The following is a 27,388-nucleotide window of genomic DNA, read 5'->3' as shown; positions in this document are numbered from 1 at the left end:
TTATATATTTAATGTAGCAGGTGTGTGGCAGTGTATTTATATGCAGTAATATTACCAACTCATTAAAACTGCAGAAGGAATGGTATTTGGGAGAATTCAACCCATGAGTTATCAACTACGTACCCAAACGTCACGTGTGGTAATCCACAAAGCAGTCCTTAATTCATAAAACCATAAAAGTCAGGGCCGAAAGTTTTGCTCAGCATCCATTGTCCGGCAATTTCAAATGTCAGGCGAGCTCAATACCAACACTGCCAAGACTTTATTCTAATGTGTGCCACTTTCACCTGCTGAAAAGGTACTCCCTGCCCCCCCATCTCACTCTTGCAGGTTCATTTTGATTTTTTGCTTTCTCTTTCGCCATTTCCCCTTTTGTGTCTCTTTTGATCTGGCGCAAAGTTGGATGAGGAAAAATGTGTGCCGGGCTCCAAAAATGACTGCAAGTGGTATCCACCAGCAACCACGGTCTCAAATTAGGCACTGCCACTAAGCCTAATATTTAGGCCTGTATGCAAGGGCAGTTTCACCCATGAATATCTTGCAACATCCAATTGGGTTAATTGTGCCTTCAGGCGTTTAAGTGGCAGAAGCACATTTCTTGACTTTCAATAAGAAAGTTCACAAGCACATTGTCGTGCACAGAAGGGAACTGGCAAAAAGGGTGTTCTTTTGTCGTACCTTTGTAGAAGTATGCCTTATATGCTTTGGATCCAACTTTCTAGAAGCGGTTTAATTGTCAGTGCACTCAATCTGTTTTTCAAAGATCATTGAGTGGCCTAGGAACAGTGTAAAATCTATAAAAACATGCTTGCAACAATATGAAGTTTGTCCAACAAGTTTCAATTGCAGTTTGTCACTTGTTCTCAGATTTGCTATGAGGATAGATAGCCCGTACTCCACTTCTGAAAATTCTGGTCCTGCCCCAATGCTGGAAGTGTAAGAGAGAATGTGGTTCTAGTAGTGCCCCTGGAAGGGTACTGCACTTATCCAACGTAAGTACGGGTCAAAGGATAGTGGCTTGTATGGAGACGTGACCTATTTTTACAAATGTAAAAAAGAGGCACTCTTGCAAACGGACACATCCATATTGAAGATATTACGTAGTGGGGTTCTTGGGAGTGGAATGGGTGTTCCAATTACTTTGGGGACGTTAACAAAATAATCTGTTTCACTAATTCGTGATTAATGAGCCAAAAGGGATGGGATCGAATGGAACACGATTTGCCAAATTTACACAAGTTAAAGAATAACTCCGTATCACGCGAAAAACCAACTCGAATAGTAAACAGCCTGGCACCAATAGGTCACATGATACAAAAAAAAGGCACAAAGAAATGCGAAAATATCCTTTATTGCTACTAAGCAGCACTTCACAAAACGGTTTCCAGTAGGCTTCATTGAGACACGACGCATCGAAAGGCTTGGTGCTATGTACAGTCTGAGGCCTGGAGGGTGCAGTCATCAGGAGATGGTCAGTGGTGGAACAGGCGGAGGTTCGTGTGAACGAGTGTAATTCCCAGCTCATCGCAAGCCTCGATCACAACCTTGTCAGCGGCGGAACCAGATGGAGCTGCGATGAACTGAACTCCGCTCTGAAGGAAAAAAGAAACCGGCATGAGAAAGCTCGAGAAGAAATAGCAGCATGGGTCACTTAAATGGCAGTTTGCATCGCTTATTTAGTACTGGTTACCCCAACGTAAAGAGTTAAGGAAAAGACACTCGCCGGTTACCTGCGGTATTTCATTTCTACTCATTCTAATAAATGTAGAAACAGCACCACCCTTAGGGCGATTGATTTCACTGCAAGAAGCATGGCATTTTTCCGGGTTAAGCGATAGATTTACCTTTTATACGCAGAGCCGGCTTTAGTGCTGGTGGCGCCTGGTGAGACAATCACTTTTGGCGCCCCCATGACCACCGCCTCGAATTATCTCCCTACCACCTGCAAAGGGGCCCCTCTTCTCTCCTATCATAAGATTGGCCCTGGTTATACGCAAGAATAAGTAGGTGAGGGAGGGTCGACAAGGAGAGGCGTACCAGGGCCGAGCAGAAGATCTGGGTGGGCTCTAAGAGGCCTTGTACTAGCCTATCCCTAAATAGGGTTGGCACGTAAACTGTGCAACAAGCACCATATAAGATTATTAACTCTTCAAAGTTCCGAAGAGAGTATTGAAGTAGAATAATTTCAGCTTACTATCAGATTAGATCACTGCATTAAGGTATTTATCAAAAGTAAACGTTTTTAAACTAGCTTGATTAATGTTCATATGGCTTCTAAAATGAAAACCATGCCATTAGATAGAAGGCAAGTTAGTGGTCATGTGCACCCTATTCCTGGCCTAGATTATCACATGAAGCAACATTATAGTCTATTTAAACCACACACACACCAGAAGTGCTTGTGTAATAGCCCACACCGGAGCTCATTGATTTCAAAGTGTTCCCCCACTGATTCATTACCAGAAACAAGAATTCAAACAAATACACAAATGAAATAGTTTAATTCACAAATATAATTTTTTACTTTAATGGGATGGCTGGAGCTTTACTAAACTCAAGAGGTCACTGTCATACTATATTCTATTTGAGGCACTTGCTAACAAAAATAAATTTGAGGATACCTACATTTTTAGCCTCCATTTCAAAATCCTTTACATACAGTTTTAAAATTTTCAATTTTATATTTTGCTTCGTTATTCAAATACAATTTAATATTAACAGATGAATTTCCTACGCAGTCACGGCCCCCCAAAGTAGGCTTTGCAGAATCCTAGGGGCCCCAGGACCACAGTTCAAGAACCAACAGAAAGGAGCGATACAATAAATTTAGCTAGGATCAAACAATCTGGTCAAGTAGGGAAGCCAGGAAAATAGAGTTTTCAGATTTTGCCACTTAGCCACTAGTAGGGTATGTCTTACACTCACCCGTTTTACATGTATAGTAAGGAGTAGTTTCTGTCCTGTAACTCCAGTTCTGTAGTAGGGGTATCTCGGTTATAGTCATAATCTAGTGAATAGTCCCGCCCATGTGCGTGGACCCCGGAGCAATCAAAAATAATCTTAAGGTGTCGAAAAATGCAGAACTGCATAGACACTTAAGAGAGAATTAAAGACGGATAATGCAGCCTATATAAACAGGTTACACTGTCCAGTACTTCAACTAGAAATTCCACCAAAAATCCACAAACAGCAAAGTCTGTCCAGATTTCCCTTGCTTCAGCAGCAAAACCCCTCTGGAATGATAGAGAGGAAGACATGGACAGACAAGCCCCATAGGCTGCCATTATGTGGCTCAGAACAGGATACTGTGGGTATCATTACCCCTTCGTCCCTCCCTTGGTTATATTCCTTGAAATAAGGCCACTGCACCTCCTCTGACTCCAATCTAATCCTGTTGTAATTTGGTCTCTACAGCCTTCACACTGCAGGTGTGTGGGGTGCTATGGCTGGGAGAGACATGCCAAGGGATTCTGAAAAAGGACAGGAGGCTGCACAGCTTCTCTTCGCCCAGGGGTTTGGAGGGCCTGGTTGGGAAGAAGTCTGGCACTGGAGCTAGCATTTGTCAAATACATAGGTCAAGAGCATTTCAAAAGGTGCATTTCTTCAGATCTCTCCTCTAGGACGAGCTGGTTCCATCCAGTTCAGGTGCAAGACACTGGGATCCAGAGGCTTACCTAAATGTTGCTGCATTTTTGACAGCAACAGAAATCCAAGATATGATTTAGACGGTGGATTTGGGTGGGAGGGGGAAGTAGGTGAAGAGGCACAATGGAGGAATAAGAGGATATAGAGCTAGTGCCCCAGTCTCGATTGGGAGGTGGGGTGGTTCCAGTACAAGCTGCTCCTCGAAGGTATGCTCTTTTGCGAGGAAGTGTCCGGCGCCTTCAGTGGCAATTTGAAAGAAATCTTGTTCATCTGCGGGTGAATGAATAGTCTCTTCTGCCTACCATTGATCTCTTCCTAAGGGCGCTGTAGAGTGGCAGCGTCAAAATCTTCAGAACCCATTGAATGTGCTATGGATGGAAGGGTCAGTGTAGACCGCTGTTTGGGCGTCAAATGTTGGTCTTTGCGTCAAATGTTGGTGCGGCTCAAAAGAGCCCATCTGTGCAGGTGTCGAGGAACCAGAAAGCATCTAGGACGCAGCCGCCACCAAGGAAGGCAAGGTCTTATACAGCTATTCATGCCATGACCAGAGTCTACTCTGGTTAAGTGTAGTTGCCGGCCACAGTTTGGATGCGGTGGCAGCCTGGAAGGCTGTGGAGGTAGTACTGGGCTAAACTCCTAACCCTATCAAGGTTAGTGGTCCGCTTGTTTTTAGTGGTAGGACACTACTCACAATCGTCTTAGGACATTATCCCGGCAGGAACAGTTGGTCTCGGTACTGGTGCAAGATGGTGAACTCTGCTCCAGGTTGAAGGCCAGTGGTTGGTCACCAGAGGCACTGCTCACCCTTTATAGTTTTCCCCAAAGAGTTCTGATCTCGGCACTTCGTCATCTTGTGTCAAGCAAGAAGCAGATAGTGTTGGTAATTCAAGGGTCTTACTGGTCTGGAACTGGAGGCTGTCAGACAGGGCAGGAGGTTGCGTCTTATTTCGGTGGCAAGCAGATGTTAGACCAAATGGTGATCTTGCCACGCGTACTGGGAGTGGCACTCTGTAGACCATAATGGAAAGAACCCCTTTCCAGTACTTTCCAAATCCTCAAAAGGGTGACAGACGGAGCAGAGTCCCCGAACAAAGCGGTAACAATATCCCAGGTGCAGAACCAAAGGAACCAGGACAGCTTCAAAAAGACTGTTGCAAACACAAGCATGTTTAGCCAATGGGAGTGAAAGTAGCAGATGGCCCAGACTAGAAGTGCCAGGTGGTAGCGACAGCTTCAGCGACATGTGCAAACTAAACAGCGGAGAAAAATGTGACAACAGAGCTGATGCCAAATTTGCAAGACCCTTCTTATGAGGGGACACTAAAGCTCATGGCTTGAAAGACTTCAAAGAACAAGTTGTACATTTTCCCGCCCAACAATAGATTGAGGGAGCATGCATAGCAGGTGTATCTACAGCTACACATGCCATGAACACCGTTCTCTCCCGAATAGATAGCCCATTGGATCAAGACCACCTAGGTTCTACCACAGCAGCACGCATAGCTGTATAGCGTGTTGTATAGGAAAGGTGGAAAAGATTCTGTTAATGATATAGGGAGGACAAACCTAACCTGTGTACCTCATAATGGGATGTTTGGGCATGAAGGGTGTAGGGAAAGGCATCCACAAACGTTCACTTCCTGAGTAAATAATGACCTACCAACCTGCATGCTGGTGGCTTCCCACCAAGGACCAGGTAGCAAAGGCCTTGAGTGCCAGGACAAACACTGCGAACCTTCAAGTCATGCTATTTCTTTCTTGGCACAAGAGTTTTGCTCTAAATCTGTGTATAGATAAAAGCGATCTAGATAGTCTGGACAAATAGCAAGCCTGGCACCAGAAAGTTCTGTGCTGGACCACAGCATTCAACCACCTTTAATGCAAGTCAAGTGAGGCAAATGGGGACAACCAGATTTCACCACTTAATCGCATGTGCCACGTCACTTACTATGGGGGCAAAATGGACTAGTGTCATTGAGCCCACATAAAATACTGCTCAACCATCAAACACTTGAAAAAGCAGACACTTCACCCAGATCACACAAAAGCCAGCATGTAAATTGGTATGGCACTCTTACCTTCCTAGCTCTGTCTACATTATCCCGGAAAGGGAAGAAGGCATCAGAACTAAGAGCCACAGCCTTCAAAGTGCCGATCCATTCCTTCTTCTCTGCCTCAGTCAGGAGCTCCGGCACCTGCTCAAACATGGACTGCCATTGGACTAAATCAGCATCCTGCAAGAAAAAATTTCAATCAAGAGACTGATCGATTGAACACATTCACAGGACGCGTGCAATATAGTCTGTAACAGTTCTCAAAAAAGGCAAACTAAGTAAAACATCCTTCTTCTGAAAGTTTCCAGAGGGCCACTCCTGTGACCGTACTATGGCTCTTTAATCCACATCTCACAAGTTGACTCCCCCTAGAGGCGAGCTATGTTGGACTGCCCCCACTACCCTTTTATAAACACTCGCTTTACTAATATTTTTTGCTAATTTGAATATGCAACCGTGTTGCTTTGCCAATGCTAGTTTGTATTAGCACAAGATGACAAAAAATGCACTGCTGCAGTACAGGATGAAGTCCTTGAATTTTTTTAAAAAAGGTTGAATTTAAGACAATAGCCAGAGTCAACCAAAGTAGCATCAATACTGTATTTGTGTCCAAATAACATGGCACTATACAAAAGTTCTCTTCCTCACAATGTCTGCAGCAGCACTTTAGACTGGGACAAGCTAGATTCTGGAAACCCTTTGAGACGTGACCAGTGGAAGAACCTAGCTTGTCCTAGGGGAGAATTTGCAGGCTATAGCAAAATCAAAACAATGCTAAGCTTCTGAGGATATGCACAAAAGACTGCTAAACCAGATCAGAAGCCATATCAACAATGCAGCCTATCTAGAATGGAGATTAGAAAGCCGTGCTGAAACCCTTTACTGGATCGATTAAGCGAGCCTACATAGTTCAATACCCTTAGTGTGCCTCTTTCCACACACTATAGTCCGACAGTCCTGGGGTTATTGTAAAGGGTGCTCCTTGGGAATTATACTCCAAGAGATAATCGGGTCTTTTTTTGGTGACTGAGCAGCTGAGACTTCAGCTCACTTAGTTATGATGCTTTGCACCCAGTGGCAAAGACACTGCAATAGATGACCAGTGCTGTAGCAAGCTCTTCTATAGACAGCTCCATTTGTTGTAAGACCCATTATAGAAAATACCAATACTCACACTGTGCTTCGGGTCAGCCCACTGCTCATTACTGTTGCCTTTCCTGTCAATATCCACTTTGTTTGATAGCTTCCTTTTCTCTTCTAGTGCTTATCCTCAGTGTAGCTCTCACTATACTTGTGATTTGATGACTTGTATCCTTCCACTGCTTCCATTCCAAGAACTATTTTTCTTTTCCTGTTCACACTACGTGCATGTGGTTTCATATCTTGACATGTGGTTCATATGTTCACAATAACAAAGGTGACATTGTGCTGGCTGTAGCCGAAATTGAGAGGTTGAATTCGGAATGGTCTGGGACAGGAAAGGATACCTGTTGGCTACTATTGTTTTAGATAAAAGGTCTGTAGCTGCCGAAAAACGCCATAGATTACTGGGACTTCCCAGATTATCCCATCCCCTCCTTTTTTTGGTGCACACACAATCACTATGGTTAAGCCGGTGCTGTGTAGATTTCTATATTTTTAGCCCGTATTACAATTGTAATTTGCACCTCTATATCAGACTTTCAACAAATCAAAATTCCAGGAGCTGCATCCCCAACATGATCATACCTCAGTGGACAACACGTATACCATGAAAAAAACATCCCCACATATTCTGAACACACCACCCTTCATCCACACACTACACGGCGAAGTTTGGTATCCATGTGGGTAAGCATTTTAGCCACCCACCCTCCCCAAACATAGGGCTAGTAAACGCGATAAAAATGCCATCATACAATGCGTTTTCTTGCTCCGATTACCTTTCCCCTTTGTGCTGCCTTCCCTTCACCCCCTCATCCTGTGTTGCATGTCTACACCCCAAGCTTGTCTGCTGCCCTACCCTTGCAGCAAAGAATGGTTCCCCCTCATTAAAAAAATCTTCCCATTCACTGCCCCTCAGCGGCATGTACCTCCTTTCAAAGTTGCTTCCCTGGCCCGACTATTTATAAATTTCATATTTATATTATTTTAGGTACTTTCCTTTTAGGAAGCCCTGTACATATGCCATTTCCTACTGGGCTGTTCTGTTCCAGGAATGCTCTGTGCAAAAATGTATTTCTCCTTAATCTACCACTGTAAACCTCTGCCATCTGGAATGATAATTTAATAACAGGCTGGTGGGATGGGAATGCCCCAGCATGGTACATGAAATTGCACCGCTGCCCTGAGTGCCCATCTGGGGAATCGGTATCCTGATAATTGTTTTGATGCTGGAATCACGCTATCGCAGAATTTTGCGAAGAGGCCTAGGCCAGTCACTCAGAATGCAAAGTCCAAAGTCTGCCCTGTGACCAGTAGGGGTGCATCAAGCATTCCTGCATAGTGGACTGCTGTTCCTTTCCTGTGATAAGCATAAAGACATGGTGTCAACACACTGTTTATTACATAAGTGACCAGCACTTCACCTGTGAAATGAGCCTTCTGCCTTTGGTATACGAATCGGGCCCAGCTTTCCTGAGTCGGACTGCCACCACCCGACTCCTCAAAGCACCCATGCTCCAAAGCCAGAGTCCAAGGGAGGTGAGTGTGTCAACAGGGTCACCAAACCCACCAAGAGCTAAGTATATGCTTGGGTTTACCCAAAGTGGACTTAGTCACTGCCTACAGCCTTTCTGCAGGTCCCCTACAACAACGAGAGACTCCTGCACCCGAAGTAAGAGTTACTTACCTTCGGTAACTATGCATCTGGTAGAGACTATTCTAGCCGCATATTCCTTAACGTAGAATTATCCCCATGCGTGAGACTGGATCTGGAAAACTTTGCCACAAAGCCCTGCCAGCACCACGCAACTCCGCCCTGACGTGTATCCTCGCTGACGTCATGGACGCGGACGACAAGTCCCACCCCGGCACGCCTACATCCGTTTTCTTTGAAAAACTTTTCCGCGCCACAACTCTGACCCATCACTAACAAAACTGATAATACTGGCAAAGTGTGCGAAAAACCACGCTAAACAGAAGGGAAGAAACAATGGTGAGCAACAGCACCATCCAGAATAGAGCAAGGTACTGAGGCAACAAGATCTGGAATGAAAGAACAGGGCACCACTACTGAAAAGCAATGCTGCAAACAAATAAAACAGCCTCCCCGGGGCTGAAGCATGTGAAAAACACAGCAGACCAAGAAGTCTGCAGCCACCGCCCGGAACAGAAAGGGACACCAAGGTCAGAGCGGAGAGCAATGACTATTAAACCTCAGACAATACCAGCAGGGAGAAAGTCTCCCGAAAGCACCTCAACCCCAAGGTGAGGAAAATTAAATTTTGGCCATGTTGTGTTCCCTAGCGCGTACCCCACCGACTCCATGTACCAGCTTAAAATGCATGTAACTTCCCTCCTGTGCCAGCTATGAAGACGCAAATGCATTTGCGTCCACCGTTAACTTGTCCTCTTTCAGATCCACCATGAATGGATTATGTAGTCCGTTCCTAAGTATGCTATGCCACCGTCTCTTTGTAGTACACTTTTCATGTATAACTGCTCTAGCAAGAGTAGGCCCTGAATTCCTGCCATCTGAACCTCTTTTGTGGCTCCTGACTCTGCCCAGGCTACCTCTGTACCCGTGAACTCTGTCCTACTTTCAGCGCGGCCCCTCGCGCTCAGCTCAGCCTGCTTTCTGCCAAGACTGACTATAACCTTCGAGTTATCTGTTCCGCTCCCCGAGAATGCATTCCTGCCTACTAGATCCTGTAAACATCCTCTCCAGCTGCAGAGCCAAAAGGCCGACCTGTCTTAATGCAAGTAATTCATAGCCTCTGTTGCCATGCTTCCATGGAAGGCCCTGTGCCCCACGCTTCACATGTAGACACTCAGGCGCTTATACACGCATCCACAATTAGCATAGAACAGCTTCTGCCCTAGAGACCTTTCCGCCCAGATAGTATAGTTCCTAAACACCAGATATCAGATATGATAGAAGTACAAGTTGATCTGACATGCCAGACTTCTGTCTCTTTCCGTCAGTGTAAATGTCAAGTCCCCTGCACCCCGTCAATCACACGTCATGCAGCTGCGCGCGCATCCAAGCTTCCAATTTCTGCTGACATTGCAACATTCTGTTAGCACCACCCCTTGGTGCCCCCCACTTTCGTCACTTATCAGTGACGTTTCTAGCACACACCTCTGGTTCACGCCTAGTTTACGCCTCTTGATGATGTACTAGTATCACGTGTATAATGTTATCTTGTCTTCTCTCAGCTGTTACGCCTCTTACATTGATTCTTATGGTATAACTCAAGTATATAAGCTATGTACTGTCAATAAAGTAGAGAGCGCTCATCTATCCCTTCTGGCACCCCTGTGGTGGTCAGAACATGATACCCTGATTCCTTTATGAGGAATAAAACCCTTAGAAACTCTAACACCACGGACTCTGTCTTTTTTCATTCCGATTGAGTTATTATTGATTAAGTACTTACCTGCATAGAAATTAAGAGAGTAAATTAATTATTTACGTCATTTTGGCGCCCGAATAGGGACCCCTCCCCCACCTCACGCGCCGGTTGGCGCGTTGCAAGCTGTGTCCCCTGCCATCAGTTAGATGGAACACACGTGTACTGGCAGGATTTCCTGCATCTCCCTCTGACCCATGGAGGTGACGAAGACTGCGATCAGTGCCCAGACGAGGCGGTGAGGAGTGCGGAGGATCCCGACCAGAGCCTAGCCGAAAGAAGCAAGGTCCGAGGTGTGAAGAGGCCCACCAGTTTTCCGAAGTTTTCCGAAGTTTCCCGAAATTTTCCGAAGTTTTCCGAAGTTCCGAGTCGAGTCCAGTCGAGTTTTCCGAGGCCTTCTGTTTCCGTGCTTCCCGGTGAGTACCGTTGCTGGGTCGTATCTAGACGGGTTTGGGTACGCAAGTCCGGTCTGCACTGTTTTTAGGCAGTGTATCTGTACTGTTTAGCAGTATATCTAGTATTCCGAATTTCTGCACTGTTACACCAGTGTATCCGTACTGTTGAGCAGTACATCCAGTATAGGGGGGTAGTCATCTATGTCTTCAATGTTTTTATGTGATTAATGTTGTGGTATGAATGTGACTGTTTAAACGTGTATTATTGTGTTTCTCGTATAATCTAGCTGTCAAGAGTATTAAGGAATAAGGAGCTAGCATTCAGTAATAAGTAAGCAAGATGCCGTTTTTCAACAAGTTAAAACAGATAGGAACTAGGAAAGGGTTACTGGAGGAAGAAATTCCTATCCCCCCTAGGGACACTCCAGGCAATTTTATGTATCAGAAACATGGCATAGATGCCATATTATATCTAGATTTATGGGCCGATTACACCAAACACCTAGACGAAAGACACAGATGGCCTGTTACCGGAACGTGGGATGCCGAGTGCATCATGAGGGTAGAAGAAGCATTATGGAAAAAGAAAGCTAGACAATCTCAGAAGGACGCCATAGAATTTTGGCGTAAGGAATCACGTAAGCGTGCTGACAAAGCACTCCGTAGAGAAGACAGACTTAAGGAATCAGATAAAGAGCAAGAAAACGAATTAGTTACTGAAGGGATCCGAGTAAAAACAGAACAAATAGACCGTGCCCGAAATAATCTTGTAAACGGTATGTATCTTGCAGCAGATGGCACGTCTGAAGCCCAATCAGAAACACCGAAAAACTTACCGACACCATTAGTTCCAACTAAAGTAATGCATAAAACTACTAAAGACATATTCCTAAATTCATATCTAGAGGATGTAGCACCAGCTTACACCAATCTGCCTGTTCGTGCCCTGCCTACAGACAGGGAAGGGGGTGGCACTGCGCCCCCAGATAATGTTCCGCCAGTACCACGACAGACCTCCTCTGTTCCGCCAGCTCCGCCACTTCCCGCACTCAAAACAGACCTACCGAAACCAGTCCTACCTGATCTTACTAAACGACAAATTCAGACTCAGATCCAGACTCCGCGGAGAGATAATGCTCAAGCATCCGCCTCAGGAGGTGCGACAGCGGGTCTACAGACTCCGCCACCGACACACAGATTGCATTTAAGGGACACGCAGAATCCTTTCCAGTCTCCTCACTTATCCCGGCTTGACGCATTTAAAGAGAAGATGTCAGTTTGCAGATATGATCCAGTACCCGGAAAGGACGATTTAATGATATTAGCATCACTACGATTAAGATCTGCCACCGATAGCTTGCTATGCTATGTAGGAATGCAGGAACGCCTCGACAGACTATATGAGTTTATACAGACAGGGAAAGACCCTGACAGTGTCAAAGATGCCATGCATAAACAGAAGGTTGACATTCAAGCACAGATATTACGATTTTTCATAAATTGTGTAATAAGAGAACGAGACAGGCCCGAGACAGACCAAAGTGAACTAGACGCATTAAACAAGTGGGGTCAAAATATAGCCGAAGGAAAGCATGATAGAGGGAATTGTATAGCCAGTATGTCCCAGAAAATTAGAAAGGCAGTATTGACTGCACACCAGGAAGGGAATGATAAAGCTTCCTCCGAGGAGGAAGAAGACCATGAAGCACCAGGAAGGTCTACAGATACTATAGCGTACGTAGGTAAGGGAAGTTACCTTAGGAAAGGCATCCGTCCGGAGAGCAAGAGAGTTCTTTTCTCTGCTTTAACCAATCCGAATTCTTCTGAACATCAGTTCCAGGAAACTGATAAAAGGCTTCGAGACCGAGTGGGGTACCATGTACTCAATTCTATGGATGAACAGGAACTAGCCCGGTCGGCCGTGTTATGGGCCGAAAACCCAGACATGTATAATGATGACACATTAGTACAGACATTCTTGAACCTTTCCCCGGAAGAGCAGAAAATAGCAGGTGTATACATGATTCAGCACCTCCTCATCAAGTTCAGAAACCATCATTCTGATCCAGGCCCCTTACACGAGACATTAGAAGCACTACTCATGGATAGATGGAGAGGTTTTAGTACAAAATTAATACAAATAATTCTAGAACAACGACATAAATATAACACCTTCATAAGTCCCGAATATGTTCCCGCCCCGCCTCCAGAAAGGAAAACGTACCACATGCAATGCGGTGGCGGCATTGAAAGTCAGAACCCCTTACGAGAAGTACACCCAGTTATGGGTACGGACCAACGCTTGAAGCGTGTGTATGTTCACACACCACTGACTAAGTTAGAACTGTTAGAAATGAAGAAATTAGTTCCGTGCCATGATAAAGATCCTGCAGGTTTTCATAGAGAGCTTAAAGACATGTTGCTGATGGGAGATTACACGTATGATGATATTATGAAAATGTTAAAAGTACTGTTGCCCACGGGCATTTACGAGAAATTAAAGGAAAAGGATTGGGAGGTGGGAGAGTCAAAGATAGCATGGGCAGAAATAGAAGACGAAGAAAGCAAACGAGTCCCAGGGGTAGGCCTTGGGGACAAGACTAAAGCATTACCAGGTTTAATAGTACAGGTTTTGCCAAGATTATTGACAACTAGAAAGGAAGATTGGGACGCAATCTCGTCCTGTAAACAGAAACAAGATGAAGATACTAGTGACTTTTATTCAAGATTCGAGAAATGTTTCATCATAAATAGTGGCCTAAAAGTTAGCAGTGAGTCATATCCACACCTTTTTGTAACAAAATTAGTAGAGAATGCCCTACCATTAGTCAAAAATAGAGTATACAAAGTTGAAAGTACTTGGCAAGCAAACACGCCATCCCAGATGTTACAAATGTTACAATATCACCAGAATAGAATTAGGGAAGAACAAGATCAGGAACAGAAACGTATGAAAGACACGAAAATGAAAATGTTAGTAGCTCAGACGATTCCAGCCGACGGTCATAGAAAAGGTGGGGCCCAGACCAATCATTCTGCCGCTCCCGTTAAAGGGACATGTAATTATTGCAAGCAGCCAGGTCACTACGTACATGAATGTCCAGTCCTGAAACACAACATCGAGACAGGTAAAACTAAAGAAAGACCGCGTCCGCCTAGACACGAACAGGGTCATCAACAGACCTCACAGAATGAACAGCCAATGCAGAATACACAGCACATGCATGATCAGTCCCACACAGTACAGACAGTAGCAGTACCGCAGCCACAACATGCCCAGACACAGCCCATTGCCGCAACTCGGCAAGTATCACAACAGATGTATCAGTATGCCCAGTCGGCATATCCAGATTATCCCCGTTATACATGAAACAGCCTAGGGAGGGAAAGTGATTTGCCTCTTATTGAAATTCCTGTAGATCAAGAAGGTCCTTATGTACACAGTCACGTATTAGGAAAAGACAGAAATTTTTTAATTGACACAGGGGCAAGTCGCACTACAATAAGTCACAATGAAGTCCCAGGGGCACCCCTCTCAGGCTCACAGAATGTTTCCCTTGGTTTTTCAGGACAGCCTATTGTAAATGAAGTATCAGAACCAGTACCATTAGCTGTAGGTCCATTATCTCGAGTTACAGATTTGTTACTTACGAAATCATGTCCAGAAAATCTGTTAGGAATTAAAACACTGAAGGCTCTAGGAGCTATAATATGCTGTTCCCCGGAGGGAGTCAGACTCTTTCTACGGGATTTCAAGGGTCATTATGTTTTACGTGATTTCGATGTCAGATTGAAAAATGTACCAGATCACTTATGGGCAAAAGGCCCAGCAGATGTAGGTTGTATGCATATCACTCCATATCGTGTCACACTCAAGACAGGAGTTGTTTTACCCAGAATCAGACAATACAAGTTACCACCCGATGCTGTAGTGGCTTTACTGAAAATAATTGAAGAGCTTATTGCCCAGGGAGTGGTTGTAGAGACAGACTCCAATATCTGTAATTCACCCATCATTCCAATTCTTAAACGTACAGACCGCAATGCACCGCCAGTATATCGGCTGGTGATTGATCTTCGAGAGCTGAATAAATGTATTGTACCACAGTATCCTGTGGTCCCCGATATCTCTTCCCTATTGACTATTATTGATTCAGAAGCAACGTTCTTTACTGTAATCGATCTCAAGAACGCTTTCTTCAGTGTACCTATTGACCCGGAGAGCCAATATCTCTTCGGATTCAGTTTAAATGGACGAAGTTTCAAATTTTCCCGCGCACCTCAAGGATTTACAGAAAGCCCCAGCATCTATAGTCAAGCACTGAAAAGACAACTAGATTGTATCCAAATGCCAGTTAACACCGCTTTACTGCAATACGTCGATGATCTACTGATCACCGCACGAAGTGAGCCCGAATGTGAACAAGCATCTCTGACAGTTTTGCATTTCCTGGCCGACAAGGGACACAAGGTGTCCCCTTCGAAGCTACAATTCTGTGTTCAGCAAGTTGTGTACTTGGGTCACTTGCTGTCCAAAGTGGGGAGACAGCTCACTCCCGATCGCATTCAGTTAATTATAAATATGCCGCGACCCCAGACACAAAAGGAAGTGCGGGCCTTCATAGGCCTCACCTCGTACTGCAGACAATGGATTCCTCAATATGCATTTCTAGCTAAACCACTCATCCAGTTAACGACGCAGGAGGTAGCAACTTCCATTGCCCTCCCTTGGACTCAGGAACACACACAAGCCTTTGAGGAGTTAAAGAAAGCTTTATGCCAAGCACCAGTTTTAGCGACACCATGTTACAGCAAACCGTTTACACTTTTCGTTACAGAACGTGATGGTACAGCGTTGTCTGTCCTCACCCAAGATCAAGCAGGTTCACATAAGCCTTGCGCTTATTTTTCAAGTACATTGGATTCAGTAGCCCAGGCACTCCCTGCATGTTTAAAGTCAGTAGCAGCAACAGCGTTAGCAATCAGACAGAGCGACTCAATTGTTTTAGGTCATCAGTTAACGGTACAAGTTCCACACTCTGTAGAGGTTCTGTTAAACAGAACCCAGACTCAGCACTTGACTATAGCACGACTCACAGGTTACGAATTGACATTATTCCAGCCACACATAGAAATCAGACGCTGCAGTATCCTGAACCCAGCAACACTGTTACCTACAGTTATGACAGATCCAGCTCCACATGATTGTATAGAGATCATTAATGCAGTAACAAAGCCCCGACGAGATTTAACAGATGTTCCATTGACAAATCCAGACCTGACACTTTATGTGGATGGTTCATGCATGAGAACAAGTACAGGAGAGTTAGTGGCCGCGTATGCCGTGACCACTGAAACTGAAGTTAAAGAAACACATCGTATTGATACACTGTCTGCTCAAGCAGCAGAGCTCATTGCTCTGACCCGAGCCTGTATTCTAGCCAAGAACAGAAATGTTAACATATACACAGATTCCCGTTATGCGTTCGGAGTAGTACACGACTTCGGCATGCTGTGGCAAGAAAGAGGTTTTCTGACCTCTCATGGTACAAAGATCCAACATGGTCCTCTCATTCAAGCACTGTTAGAAGCAATACATCTGCCTTCAGCCATATCCGTCATGAAGTGTAAAGCACATACTAAAGCCACAGATTCTGTTTCCCAGGGTAACGACCTGGCAGATCAGACAGCAAAACATACAGCACTGACCGACACTCAGATAAATGATACGACAAAAACAACAGATCCGATAAACTGTATGACAGTCAGGGATCCCACACTAGATGTTATCGACATTCAGACACATGCTACTCCAGAAGAAATAAAGAAATGGATCGAACTAGGAGGGATCCAGACAGATCAAGGTTGGATGACGAAGGGAAAATCTACATGGTTTCTCCCTGACTCTATGGTTCAAGTCATGATAAATACAGCACATAGTCCTGCACATCTAGGAGAGAAAGCAATGTTAGACAGTTTACAAAATCTCTGGAACAATAAACACTTACGAGCAGCCGCAAAACAGAAAGTGCGTACTTGCATGATCTGTTGTCAGTTCAATCCAGGTAAAAGCGTCCCTGTAGAGCAAGGTGGATTTCATCCTCCCGATCACCCTTTTGAAGTCCTCCAGATGGATTATATCCAGATGGACCGTTGTCGAGGATTTAAATATGTTCTCGTAGTTGTCTGTGCTCTGTCCCGCTGGACCGAAGCATACCCAGTCTCAGATTACACTGCTCCGACCACTGCCAAGCAGCTGGTTCGTGAATTTTTCCCACGATACGGCCTGCCTCGTGTCGTGTACTCAGATAACGGTCAGCCATTCTCGTCTGCTTTAATGAAAGAAGTTTCCTTATTACTGGGATACCAGTGGAAGTTCCATTGTGTCCGACACCCAGAAGCCGCAGGCCTTGTTGAAAGGCATAACCAGACACTAAAGATCCGCCTTGCCAAAATATGTCAGGAAAAAGGGGTCGACTGGATAGTCGCCCTGCCAGTGGCACTATTCTATATGAGAATGGTCGCCCATTCGAGATCAGGGCTATCTCCGTACGAGGTGGTCTTTAGAAGACCGCCGAATATGTGGGGGACGCCCATTCCTAAAAAGATTACTGATGTTGATTCTAATATGTTGACAGATTACCTTGCCTCCTTGATGTCTGCACTCCAATCATGTCGTTCACAGGTTGCCGCAGCCTTCCCTGACAACACTGATGTTAAGCCACATGACGTCCGTCCCGGTGATACTGTCCTCGTCCGCAACTTCGACAGGAAAAGTCCGTTGGAGCCCCGCTGGAAGTCTCCGAAGACCGTTCTTCTAACAACAAGGACGGCGGTGAAAATCGAGGGAAGAAAGGGGTGGGTACACACGAGTCATATCAAGAAATTTGCTGGACTGAAACCTGACCCAGACTCGTCCACCCCCACCAAAGACTGTGTTACCAAAGACTTTACCGAATCGCAACGAGAAAAGACTCCTCAAGAACAATATCGCATGAAATTACGATCTAGCAAGTCAGACAGTTTAATTGTTTAAGTCCTCCCCTAGGTGAATCGGTTAAATAGTTTCTGACATGTATCCCCTAGATCGAGATAGAGAGAGAGAAGCAAAGAAACGTACATATTGCAAATCACTTCGTAGTCACTGTATAGTGACACTAATAATCATGTTTATTCTCAGTATTTTAATTATTATTACTAGTATCTTATTACCTATCTACTATCCTATTTTCAAGCGTGAACAATCTGCTTACAATGTCTCTGCTGAACACACTTTTAGTGAGTTACCTCCTCATGAGCTTTCCTACAGACTTGCGCTGCGCAACAATACATTCATTAGTATGTTACATCATTCTCATCAAACTAACAATGCTACAAATTGCTGGATATGTGGCCGACTCCCTCCCTACCAGAATTACAAGGGAGCTCTGCCTCTCTTTCCGTATCCGTTCTCTCACAATGGCTCCTGTGGAGCATGGTTCAAAATAATTAATTCTTTAGATCCCGACATTGCTGTTTTCGATGGGGGTTGGGTTTGGGGAAACCTGAACTTGGTCCTACTAGACGTCTGTTACCCAGATAAGGAGGGACTTCCCACTAGAATAGGAACTGATCTAGAAAATGAAGTATATGGATTAGGTAATTATACAATTAGCCTTATGATTCTTACTGTCGAATCCGAAGCCACACCAGTTCTACCTATTATGTCAGTACTGCCAGTCACTGGTGAATTATGTATCAAGAAGAAAGGTTCAGTACACTTAGGTCATAGTAAATGCACTACTGTGGTCGAATTCAGTGATCATGGAAAGTCATCTTTCAAAGCGGTCAGTCATTCTTACTTTGTTTGTGGTCATACCGCATACATACGTCTACCCCCAGATTGGGATGGTACCTGTTACATTGCATTCCTTCTGCCCCCTGTTTTCCTAGCTCCTCCTGATTACCATAGAAATAGCAATCTAGTAAAGAATAGACCCAGAAGAGATGTCCCACTTGTCGACTACACAGAAACGGCATGGGAACAGTACACCGATTTTAATAAAGGATTCTTTTTCTTTTTAGGACCTGTCCAGAATAGTAAATTAATACGCAGATTAACTAGAACACTTGAAGCAGTAGTAAATGAAACTGCCTCCGCCTTAGGTAACTTAACAGAAGAGCAGTCCGCTATGCGGGTTGTTGTCCTTCAGAATCGTCTTGTAATTGACGTCATCTTGGCAGATAGAGGTGGAGCCTGTAAGGTCATCGGGTCAAGTTGCTGTGTTTTCATTCCACAAAACGCACCATCAGTATATCAAGCTATTACCCGTCTTCATAATATTGCAAATCAGATACATCAGAATCCAGGCACCTGGACTTGGTCCGGTTGGTTCTGGACAACGTTAACAGCTTGGGGATGGAAGATCCTATCCTTCCTAGGCATTGGCCTAGTCCTTGTATTCAGTTGCTGCCTGTGCCTACAGTGTGGGCCAGCGATTTGTGGACTGTGTGCCACTTCTTGTATTGAACATTCCAGTTTTCACTCAAAACGTAACCGAAAGAAAGAAGAACAAGTGATGTTACAAGAACAGACTGATCGATTCATGAGGATCGATATTTCATGAAGGGTCCGTAGGGAACAAGGAGGGAATGAGGAAAATTAAATTTTGGCCATGTTGTGTTCCCTAGCGCGTACCCCACCGACTCCATGTACCAGCTTAAAATGCATGTAACTTCCCTCCTGTGCCAGCTATGAAGACGCAAATGCATTTGCGTCCACCGTTAACTTGTCCTCTTTCAGATCCACCATGAATGGATTATGTAGTCCGTTCCTAAGTATGCTATGCCACCGTCTCTTTGTAGTACACTTTTCATGTATAACTGCTCTAGCAAGAGTAGGCCCTGAATTCCTGCCATCTGAACCTCTTTTGTGGCTCCTGACTCTGCCCAGGCTACCTCTGTACCCGTGAACTCTGTCCTACTTTCAGCGCGGCCCCTCGCGCTCAGCTCAGCCTGCTTTCTGCCAAGACTGACTATAACCTTCGAGTTATCTGTTCCGCTCCCCGAGAATGCATTCCTGCCTACTAGATCCTGTAAACATCCTCTCCAGCTGCAGAGCCAAAAGGCCGACCTGTCTTAATGCAAGTAATTCATAGCCTCTGTTGCCATGCTTCCATGGAAGGCCCTGTGCCCCACGCTTCACATGTAGACACTCAGGCGCTTATACACGCATCCACAATTAGCATAGAACAGCTTCTGCCCTAGAGACCTTTCCGCCCAGATAGTATAGTTCCTAAACACCAGATATCAGATATGATAGAAGTACAAGTTGATCTGACATGCCAGACTTCTGTCTCTTTCCGTCAGTGTAAATGTCAAGTCCCCTGCACCCCGTCAATCACACGTCATGCAGCTGCGCGCGCATCCAAGCTTCCAATTTCTGCTGACATTGCAACATTCTGTTAGCACCACCCCTTGGTGCCCCCCACTTTCGTCACTTATCAGTGACGTTTCTAGCACACACCTCTGGTTCACGCCTAGTTTACGCCTCTTGATGATGTACTAGTATCACGTGTATAATGTTATCTTGTCTTCTCTCAGCTGTTACGCCTCTTACATTGATTCTTATGGTATAACTCAAGTATATAAGCTATGTACTGTCAATAAAGTAGAGAGCGCTCATCTATCCCTTCTGGCACCCCTGTGGTGGTCAGAACATGATACCCTGATTCCTTTATGAGGAATAAAACCCTTAGAAACTCTAACACCACGGACTCTGTCTTTTTTCATTCCGATTGAGTTATTATTGATTAAGTACTTACCTGCATAGAAATTAAGAGAGTAAATTAATTATTTACGTCAAAGGAGTGCCAAAGACAGAAGTGCAAGTAACAAAGGGAAGAAGCACAAGCAAACCACACACTGGAGACCAGGGTGCAGGGGCGCAAAAGTGCCTATAAAAAGGCATAAAAAAATGGAACAAGGCGAGCATCACCCAAAGGAGGGAGTAAGATTAGAGAGGGCACCAGGAGGCAGGCGAGTGCAGAAGACAGAGGACCCACGCAGAACGGGGAGGAAGGGCGGGTCGTGAAGGAATATACGGCTAGAATGGTCTCTACCAGATACAGGGAAAAGAGCCTCCCCCCACCCCAAAGCAGACTAGAACCCCAGTGTTGGAGAACACCGCCCCACAGGGGATGTGACAGCGCCAAGCAGCAGCCCCGCCCTCAGCAAGCAGGAGAGGGAAGGGCAATACGAAAAGAGGACATCTGCCAATGTACCAGGGACCTCCACCAGAAGCCCCAGGTACAGGCAATAGGAAAGGAGGTCTGCAGCCAATATACCAGGGACCTCCGCCGAAAGCCCCAGGTACAGGCAACGAAGGGAGTACCGAAGAAGAAGAGTAACCCAGAGACTCCAAGGAGAACAGAAACAAGGGCAAGAGCCCTCGACCTGTAACACACCCAGTGAAGAGGGCGGCCAAACTCACAGCTGAACGTCAACAGGACAGACAAAACCACGCTTCAGTAATGAGGCAGGTGGGAGAGAAAAAAAAAGTCCCATATGGCTCCCGAAAAAACAGAAGCAGGGGCGCCAGGCCTCACTCATAGGTCCCTGGCAGTGTACCAGGAGAAACGGCAGGCACAGCTTGACGCTGACAAGCGCCACTAAACTAAAGATCCAGACCATAACGTCCAGGCGGGCACAGCTGGGTGCCAATAGGCAATCAGTGGGAAAACAAGAGGAGAAACAAGTAGGACGAACAGTCAGCAACACAGGAAAATACCCCTTCTGGACACCAGACAGAGGACCAGGCCAAAGGGCAAAAACACTGCAGCACAACACCGCAGCTGCCCCCCCCCCCAAAAAAAAACGCACCAGCGGCATACAGCAACACCAGGAAGGGCAAGGAATCTGCAAGGGGGAGTCCACATCTTCGCAGTGTAAGACAGGGCTAGGTGTAAATACCCCATGTAGGGTAGGACACGGGCCAAGAAGTATGTTATGTTATGTTACAAAAGTTTTGATACCGCGCTCATACACCAATTGGTTTCTTGGCGCTCGAAGACAGTGGGAATAGGCACGGGGAATGTGAACAGCTAACCGTGAGCAAGGCGGAACAAATGAGTTTTTAAAGATTTGCGGAAAGTGGGATAATCAGGAGTGAGCAGAGTAGAGAGGGGGAGGGAATTCCAAGTGAATGGGGCAAGAAAGGAGAAGCTAGCACCACCGTGCTTCTTACGTCGAAACCTTGGAATGACCAACAGATTGTGGGCAGAGGATCTGAGGTGTCGGGAAGGGATGTAAGAGTGTAGACAGGAAGAGATAAAAGCGGGAGCAGAAAAGAAAAGAGATTTGAAAACGGTGCAACCAAGTTTGAAAATGCATCGTTGCGCAACCGGGAGCCAGTGCAAGGTTTTTAACAGTGGGGAGACATGTTGGTGTTTTGGTTGCTGGAAGATTAATCTAGCAGCCTGATTTTGCACCAGTTGAAGGCGTTGGAGGTGGTAGGCTGGAATCCCCACGTATAGACAGTTGGCATAGTCTAAACGTGAGGTAACCAGGGCCAAGATGACAAGTATGAGGGCCTCTGGAGACAGGTACCTTCGGATCTTCCCGATCCTGCGGAGATGAAAGAAGCAGGCCGAGGTGACAGCATTAATGTGCGGCCGCATCGAGAGATCACTGGAGATGACAACACCTAAGCTCTTCACGGAGTCAACTGGGCAAGGGGAAGGGCCGAGGGCAGGCGGCCAGAAGTTGGCAGTCCAAGGATGAGGGAGTCCACCGATCAGGACCAGCTCTGTCTTACTGGGGTTGAGCTTCAGCTGACTGAAGTTCATCCACTCATAGATGGAAAGCATGGTGGATTGGAAATTAGAGCGGGAGAGAGGGGAAGAGTCAATAGGAAAGATAAGTTGCAGGTCATCTGCATAATTAAAAGTGGTAACAGAAGAGTGACGGAGGGAGACCAGAAGAGGCTGCATATAGAGATTGAACAGAAGGGGAGATAAGGCAGAACCCTGGGGGACACCACAAGAAAGTGAAGTGGAAGGGGCAGAAAAGGAGGATAGGTGAACAGATTGGGTCCGGAGTTGGAGAAAGGACACAATCCAAGACAGGGCCAGGCCCGAGATCCCAGCATTTCTGACACGGTCGACCAAAATGTCGTGGTCGACCGTGTCGAAAGCGGCCGAGAGATCAAGTAGTACCAGGGCCTGGGCCAAGTTCTTATCTGCACCCTGTCTCAGCGTGTCCATGACCGCCGTCACCACTGCCTCCATAGAGTGGGAGGGTCTGAAACCTGCCTGTTGGTCATCGAGGAAATGAGTCTCCTCGATGAAAGAGCTAAGGCAACGGGTGACATAGGTTTCCAAGACCTTCCCGAGATATGGGAGAAGGGAAATAGGACGGTAATTGCCCAGTACCGCGGGATCGGAACCGGGTTTTTTCAGAATAGGTACCACCACAGCGCTTTTGAAAGCATTGGGGACAGAGCCTATGGAAAGTGAGCGGTTTAGGAGGTCCAGAGGGGGGGTCAGGACATGCCATAAAGGCATCTAAGGATTTGGGGGGGGGACAGCAATCCTTGGGGGAGCCTGAGCCCACAGCCGAGAGAAGAGAGCGGAAGGTGTCTAAGGAAATCGGAGGAAAAACATTCAGGGAGTGAGGATTCGAAGGAGGAAGGGCACTGGTGTGAGAAGTAGTGGTAGGGGGAATATTTTTAATTGTAACAATTTTATCAATAAAAAAAGAATTGAGGGAGTCGCACAAAGCTTGTGATGGCTGAGGCTGAGGTGTAACGCGGTCGGGTAAGGAAAGTTCAGCGACAATTGAGAAGATTTCTTTAGTTTTGGAAGCAGAGTTGATTACTTTTTGAGAAAAATAAGCAGATTTAGCCAGGATGATGGATGTTTTGTAGGATTTAAGTAAGTCAGTATAGACAGACTTGAGTGAAGGATCATAGTTACGCCTCCAACGGCGCTCAGCCTGGCGAAGAAGGAGTTTGCTGGCCTTAAGTTGATCAGTGAACCAGCGCTGAGCGTCGTGGGGTCGCTTCGATTTGATGGATAGTATGGAACCACTCTTAGGGAAGAAATCCCACAGAGAACAAATTAGAAAGCTTGCGGCAGAAACCACAGAAGGCTTAGTAAGCAGCCAAAAAAAACACTGCCAAAAGGAGGCCGAACCATCTGAAGAGGTAGGCCAACCAAGAACCCTCACACACATATATCACATACGCACAGTATCCCTCACAGAAAGTGTAACAGTCACCCCAACACCAGATTTCAGGAGCAGTGGGATAACCCCTCCCACTAAGACATGGAGGAACAACAAAACCAGCTACGGAGGAGGACGGAGCCCCGCAAGAAGATACTGAATGACGGAGTCCGCATGAGTGTTAAACAGAAGGACCCTGTCAAAGGGTAGATAAACCAAGAGTTCCTGATATTTTCAAGAAAAACAGCATCACATAGCCATGCATGGCAACAGAGCCAAAGTGACCACAGCACGGCCGAGAGAATCAGCAACTTTCAAGGTTGCACGAAGAATAAATGCGGCCAACTCCTTCCCATCCAACACATGGCTCCATAGGTCAGCATGGGCACACTTATGAGACATAAGAAAAAAGGGACTCCACAGAGTCACACAGACTGGAAGTAGCCCTGCTCAATATACAAAGTATTAAACGCCCTTAAGGCAGTGCTAGAAGCGAAGACATTACGCCCTCATGAGTCCAACAATTGGGGCTCCCGAGGTGGACGAAACACCACAGAAACACGGAAAGGCATTCCGAAGAAGAGAGCCTTGAGTAGAAGGGTGGAAGGAAAGGCAAACCGGGTCATGCAGAGCAGGACAGTGGCAACGCAGGAGTGCCTGAGGCACCAGATCACCCGTGGCAGGGCAAGCCCCATAAGAGAATTGTGGCATGGCGCTTCAAAGGGAAGGAACAAACTTCCATCCACCAGAGCCCTGGTGGAGAACTTCCAAAAGGCTGTCCGTAGGAAACAGAGCGACAGGTTCAACTATCCGCAGAATACCAGCGGCTGTGGAAATGGCCCGAACAAAGGCAACACTAGCCTCCGTAGGGTGCCGCAGAGGAGAAAGTAGTCACTCCGTGAACAGCTGCAGGCTGAGCCACCCCTCCCCATGTCCAGGGGGAAGCGGCCAGCCCTGGAATACTGGAGGGGGGGGGGGGGGTAAACAGATGAATGGGGAACCTGAGGAGCCCCAGGAGGCAGAGAGGCCGTGGGGACGGAGAGAAGCTCTCCCTGGAAGATGCCAGTGAAAAGGCAACAATACGGCGCCATGTCTCTGGGGAGGAACACACCAGCAGATGGCCGACCTCTGGAGAAGGGGCCTCCGGGGCACACTCCAGACCCCGACGCGGCTCCCTTGAGTTCGCCACTGGCACCAGATTGAAATCATGCGGCGCGGGAGGGGGCACTCGTGGTGCCGGGCTGACTCCTGCCACCACGTGCTCTCCACAAGGGTGGGGCAGGGGTAGATGCCAGAACAGCGAGGGAGCGTGGAGGGGTATATTCAGATGTGAGTCCCTTGCTCATTGCACCATCAGGATTCAAGCAAGCCGGGCCGAAGACGGCTGAAATGCCAGAAACCGGTCCCCGGAAGCTGGTTTCCTTCCCAGTATAAGAATTGGCTTGGTAGTTTGGTCTGCCCTGTTCCCATGATGCACTGGGCCAGGGTCAGACTAATTTGCATATAGCCAAGTTCTGAGCTGGGATGGTGCAGTGAGCTAAAAAACGGTGATGGATCAAGCCCTGATCTTTGGACTGGGTAAGAGTGGTCTGCTTAATTCAGACACTGTTCATCACCACCCCCTTTTCTGAATCATTTTTGTCCACCATAAGCGTGGAAGGGTATATTCAGATGTGAGTCCCTTGCTCATTGCACCATCAGGATTCAAGCAAGCCGGGCCGAAGACGGCTGAAATGCCAGAAACCGGTCCCCGGAAGCTGGTTTCCTTCCCAGTATAAGAATTGGCTTGGTAGTTTGGTCTGCCCTGTTCCCATGATGCATTGGGCCAGGGTCAGACTAATTTGCATATAGCCAAGTTCTGAGCTGGGATGGTGCAGTGAGCTAAAAAAAAACGGTGATGGATCAAGCCCTGATCTTTGGACTGAATAAGAGTGGTCTGCTTAATTCAGACACTGTTCATCACCACCCCCTTTTCTGAATCATTAAAGTGAATAAGACGCCAGACACCGTGACACCTCTGCACCAAGATTCCCCAGAGCTTTGTCTGGGTAAACTCAAGTGGGGTTCGACTCTTGTGTGTCTCAGGACCTAGTCGGCACAGTTAATGCTTTCTGGTGTCAGGTTTTCGCAGTCGGGAGCCCTTGAGTTTTTTCTTGGGTGCCTGCAGGGAAGTAGCTCCACTACTTCATGGGAGAAGTTTTGCACCTTGGAGCGCTGGCAGCCCTCACAGGCTTTTGGAGGCAGAGCAGCTGCTGGACGAGTAGTCCTTGGCACTATTGCCAGGGCCAGCAGAGTTTGCGCCAAGTCAGTTGCTGCTCCTCACTTCTTGCGCTGTGTCCTTCAGTCATCAGAATCTGCTTTCCTGGTCCAGGGCCTCCCTTAGGTACTAGATTTAGGGGCATTCAAGGGAGTGACAGGTGGTAGCCAATGGGCTACTTACCAAGGATATCACTACACCCCTATATGACCACTTCCTGTGGAAAGTGTGCTTAACCCTGTCCCAGAGTTCCCAATTCTGCCTTCACCAAGATGGGGGCACATCAGGCAGCTCACCTTATGGATGTGACTGTCCTGGTGCCAAATGCACCCAGGGCAAGGGGTTGCCATTTCCTCTGTCTGGTGAAAACTAAACAGTGAGGAGGGGTACAATCATACATTTGTAAATTGAACTCTGTAGTATTGTAGCTCAGCCATGTAATAAAAATACATTAAAAAAATATAGGCACTGGTCTCGATGTTATGTCCAAAACAGCAGCCAATTGACAGCACATGCCAAAGGTTTATGTATAAAGCTTTAGCCATGCGGTTTAAAAAGCCAAATGGTAAGACCATTGCTAAACACTGTAGTAAAAATACTAAAAACTGTTTAGAGTTAAGTAGAAAGCAACCCAAAATTATAGCAGTGGCAAGGAGGCTAGTGTTTGTGTAAATGCCGTGAAATGGTCTAGGGTTGTATAAGTTTTGTGAATCAGTTTAACTATTTATTATACATAACTGTGTTTAAATGTAATGCGGTTTGTTGATACAGCAGTGACAGGACAGTTTATGGAGAGTTTTTTACAGTGTCAAGTAGTATCCGAGATTCTAGTGGCTGTCCTGTTAGTATTGCACAACTAATTTTCTGTTTTAAGGAGGAAATGGGGCATCACAATAAAGAATCCTACTTCTAGACCCACAACTTCACCAGGCATATAAGTGTCATTCTGTGTTAGCACAGTTTAAGAATACTTAAATACCTATGTCAACTAAATAGAGTTCCTATGTAAGTGCTTGTAGGGAAAGAGTAATTCAGCATTCTACAGCACACCCCTGATCAACACAAGAAAAGATAGCTGGTGGTTGATGGAGCCAGACTGCACTCCTCCATAGGTTTGATAACATGGTGTTTCTGCTGCTGCCTAGAATAGAAACAATCAAAAGTCCAGGATTCTGCAATAGCCATTCAGCTGCCCCCTGGGTGCTCCAGTGAGGTGTCCCCAGCATTTTTAGAGGAATTAACACTGGTCACACCACTTATAAGGATAATTCTTGCAGTCCA

The 27,388-nt window shown here is 46.2% G+C and overlaps 1 protein-coding gene across 1 annotated transcript in view; it reads right to left on the bottom strand.

The window, feature by feature from the left end:
• Positions 1–1,331: 1,331 nt before the first annotated feature.
• Positions 1,332–27,388, bottom strand: part of ATIC (5-aminoimidazole-4-carboxamide ribonucleotide formyltransferase/IMP cyclohydrolase) — a 133,137-nt gene continuing 107,080 nt past the window's right edge. The window contains exons 15-16 of the mRNA XM_086956356.1: positions 5,724–5,879; positions 1,332–1,592 (exon numbers count right to left, since the gene is read on the bottom strand). Of these exons, the coding sequence (XP_086812482.1) occupies positions 1,473–1,592; positions 5,724–5,879 (276 nt within the window). The 3' untranslated portion in view covers positions 1,332–1,472. The remainder of the gene's footprint in view (positions 1,593–5,723; positions 5,880–27,388) is intronic.

The sequence above is a fragment of the Lissotriton vulgaris genome, chromosome 2_1 (genome assembly GCF_964263255.1).
Source record: "Lissotriton vulgaris chromosome 2_1, aLisVul1.2, whole genome shotgun sequence".
Lineage (NCBI taxonomy): Eukaryota > Metazoa > Chordata > Amphibia > Caudata > Salamandridae > Lissotriton > Lissotriton vulgaris.
This window is presented reverse-complemented; position numbering and strand designations above follow the sequence as displayed.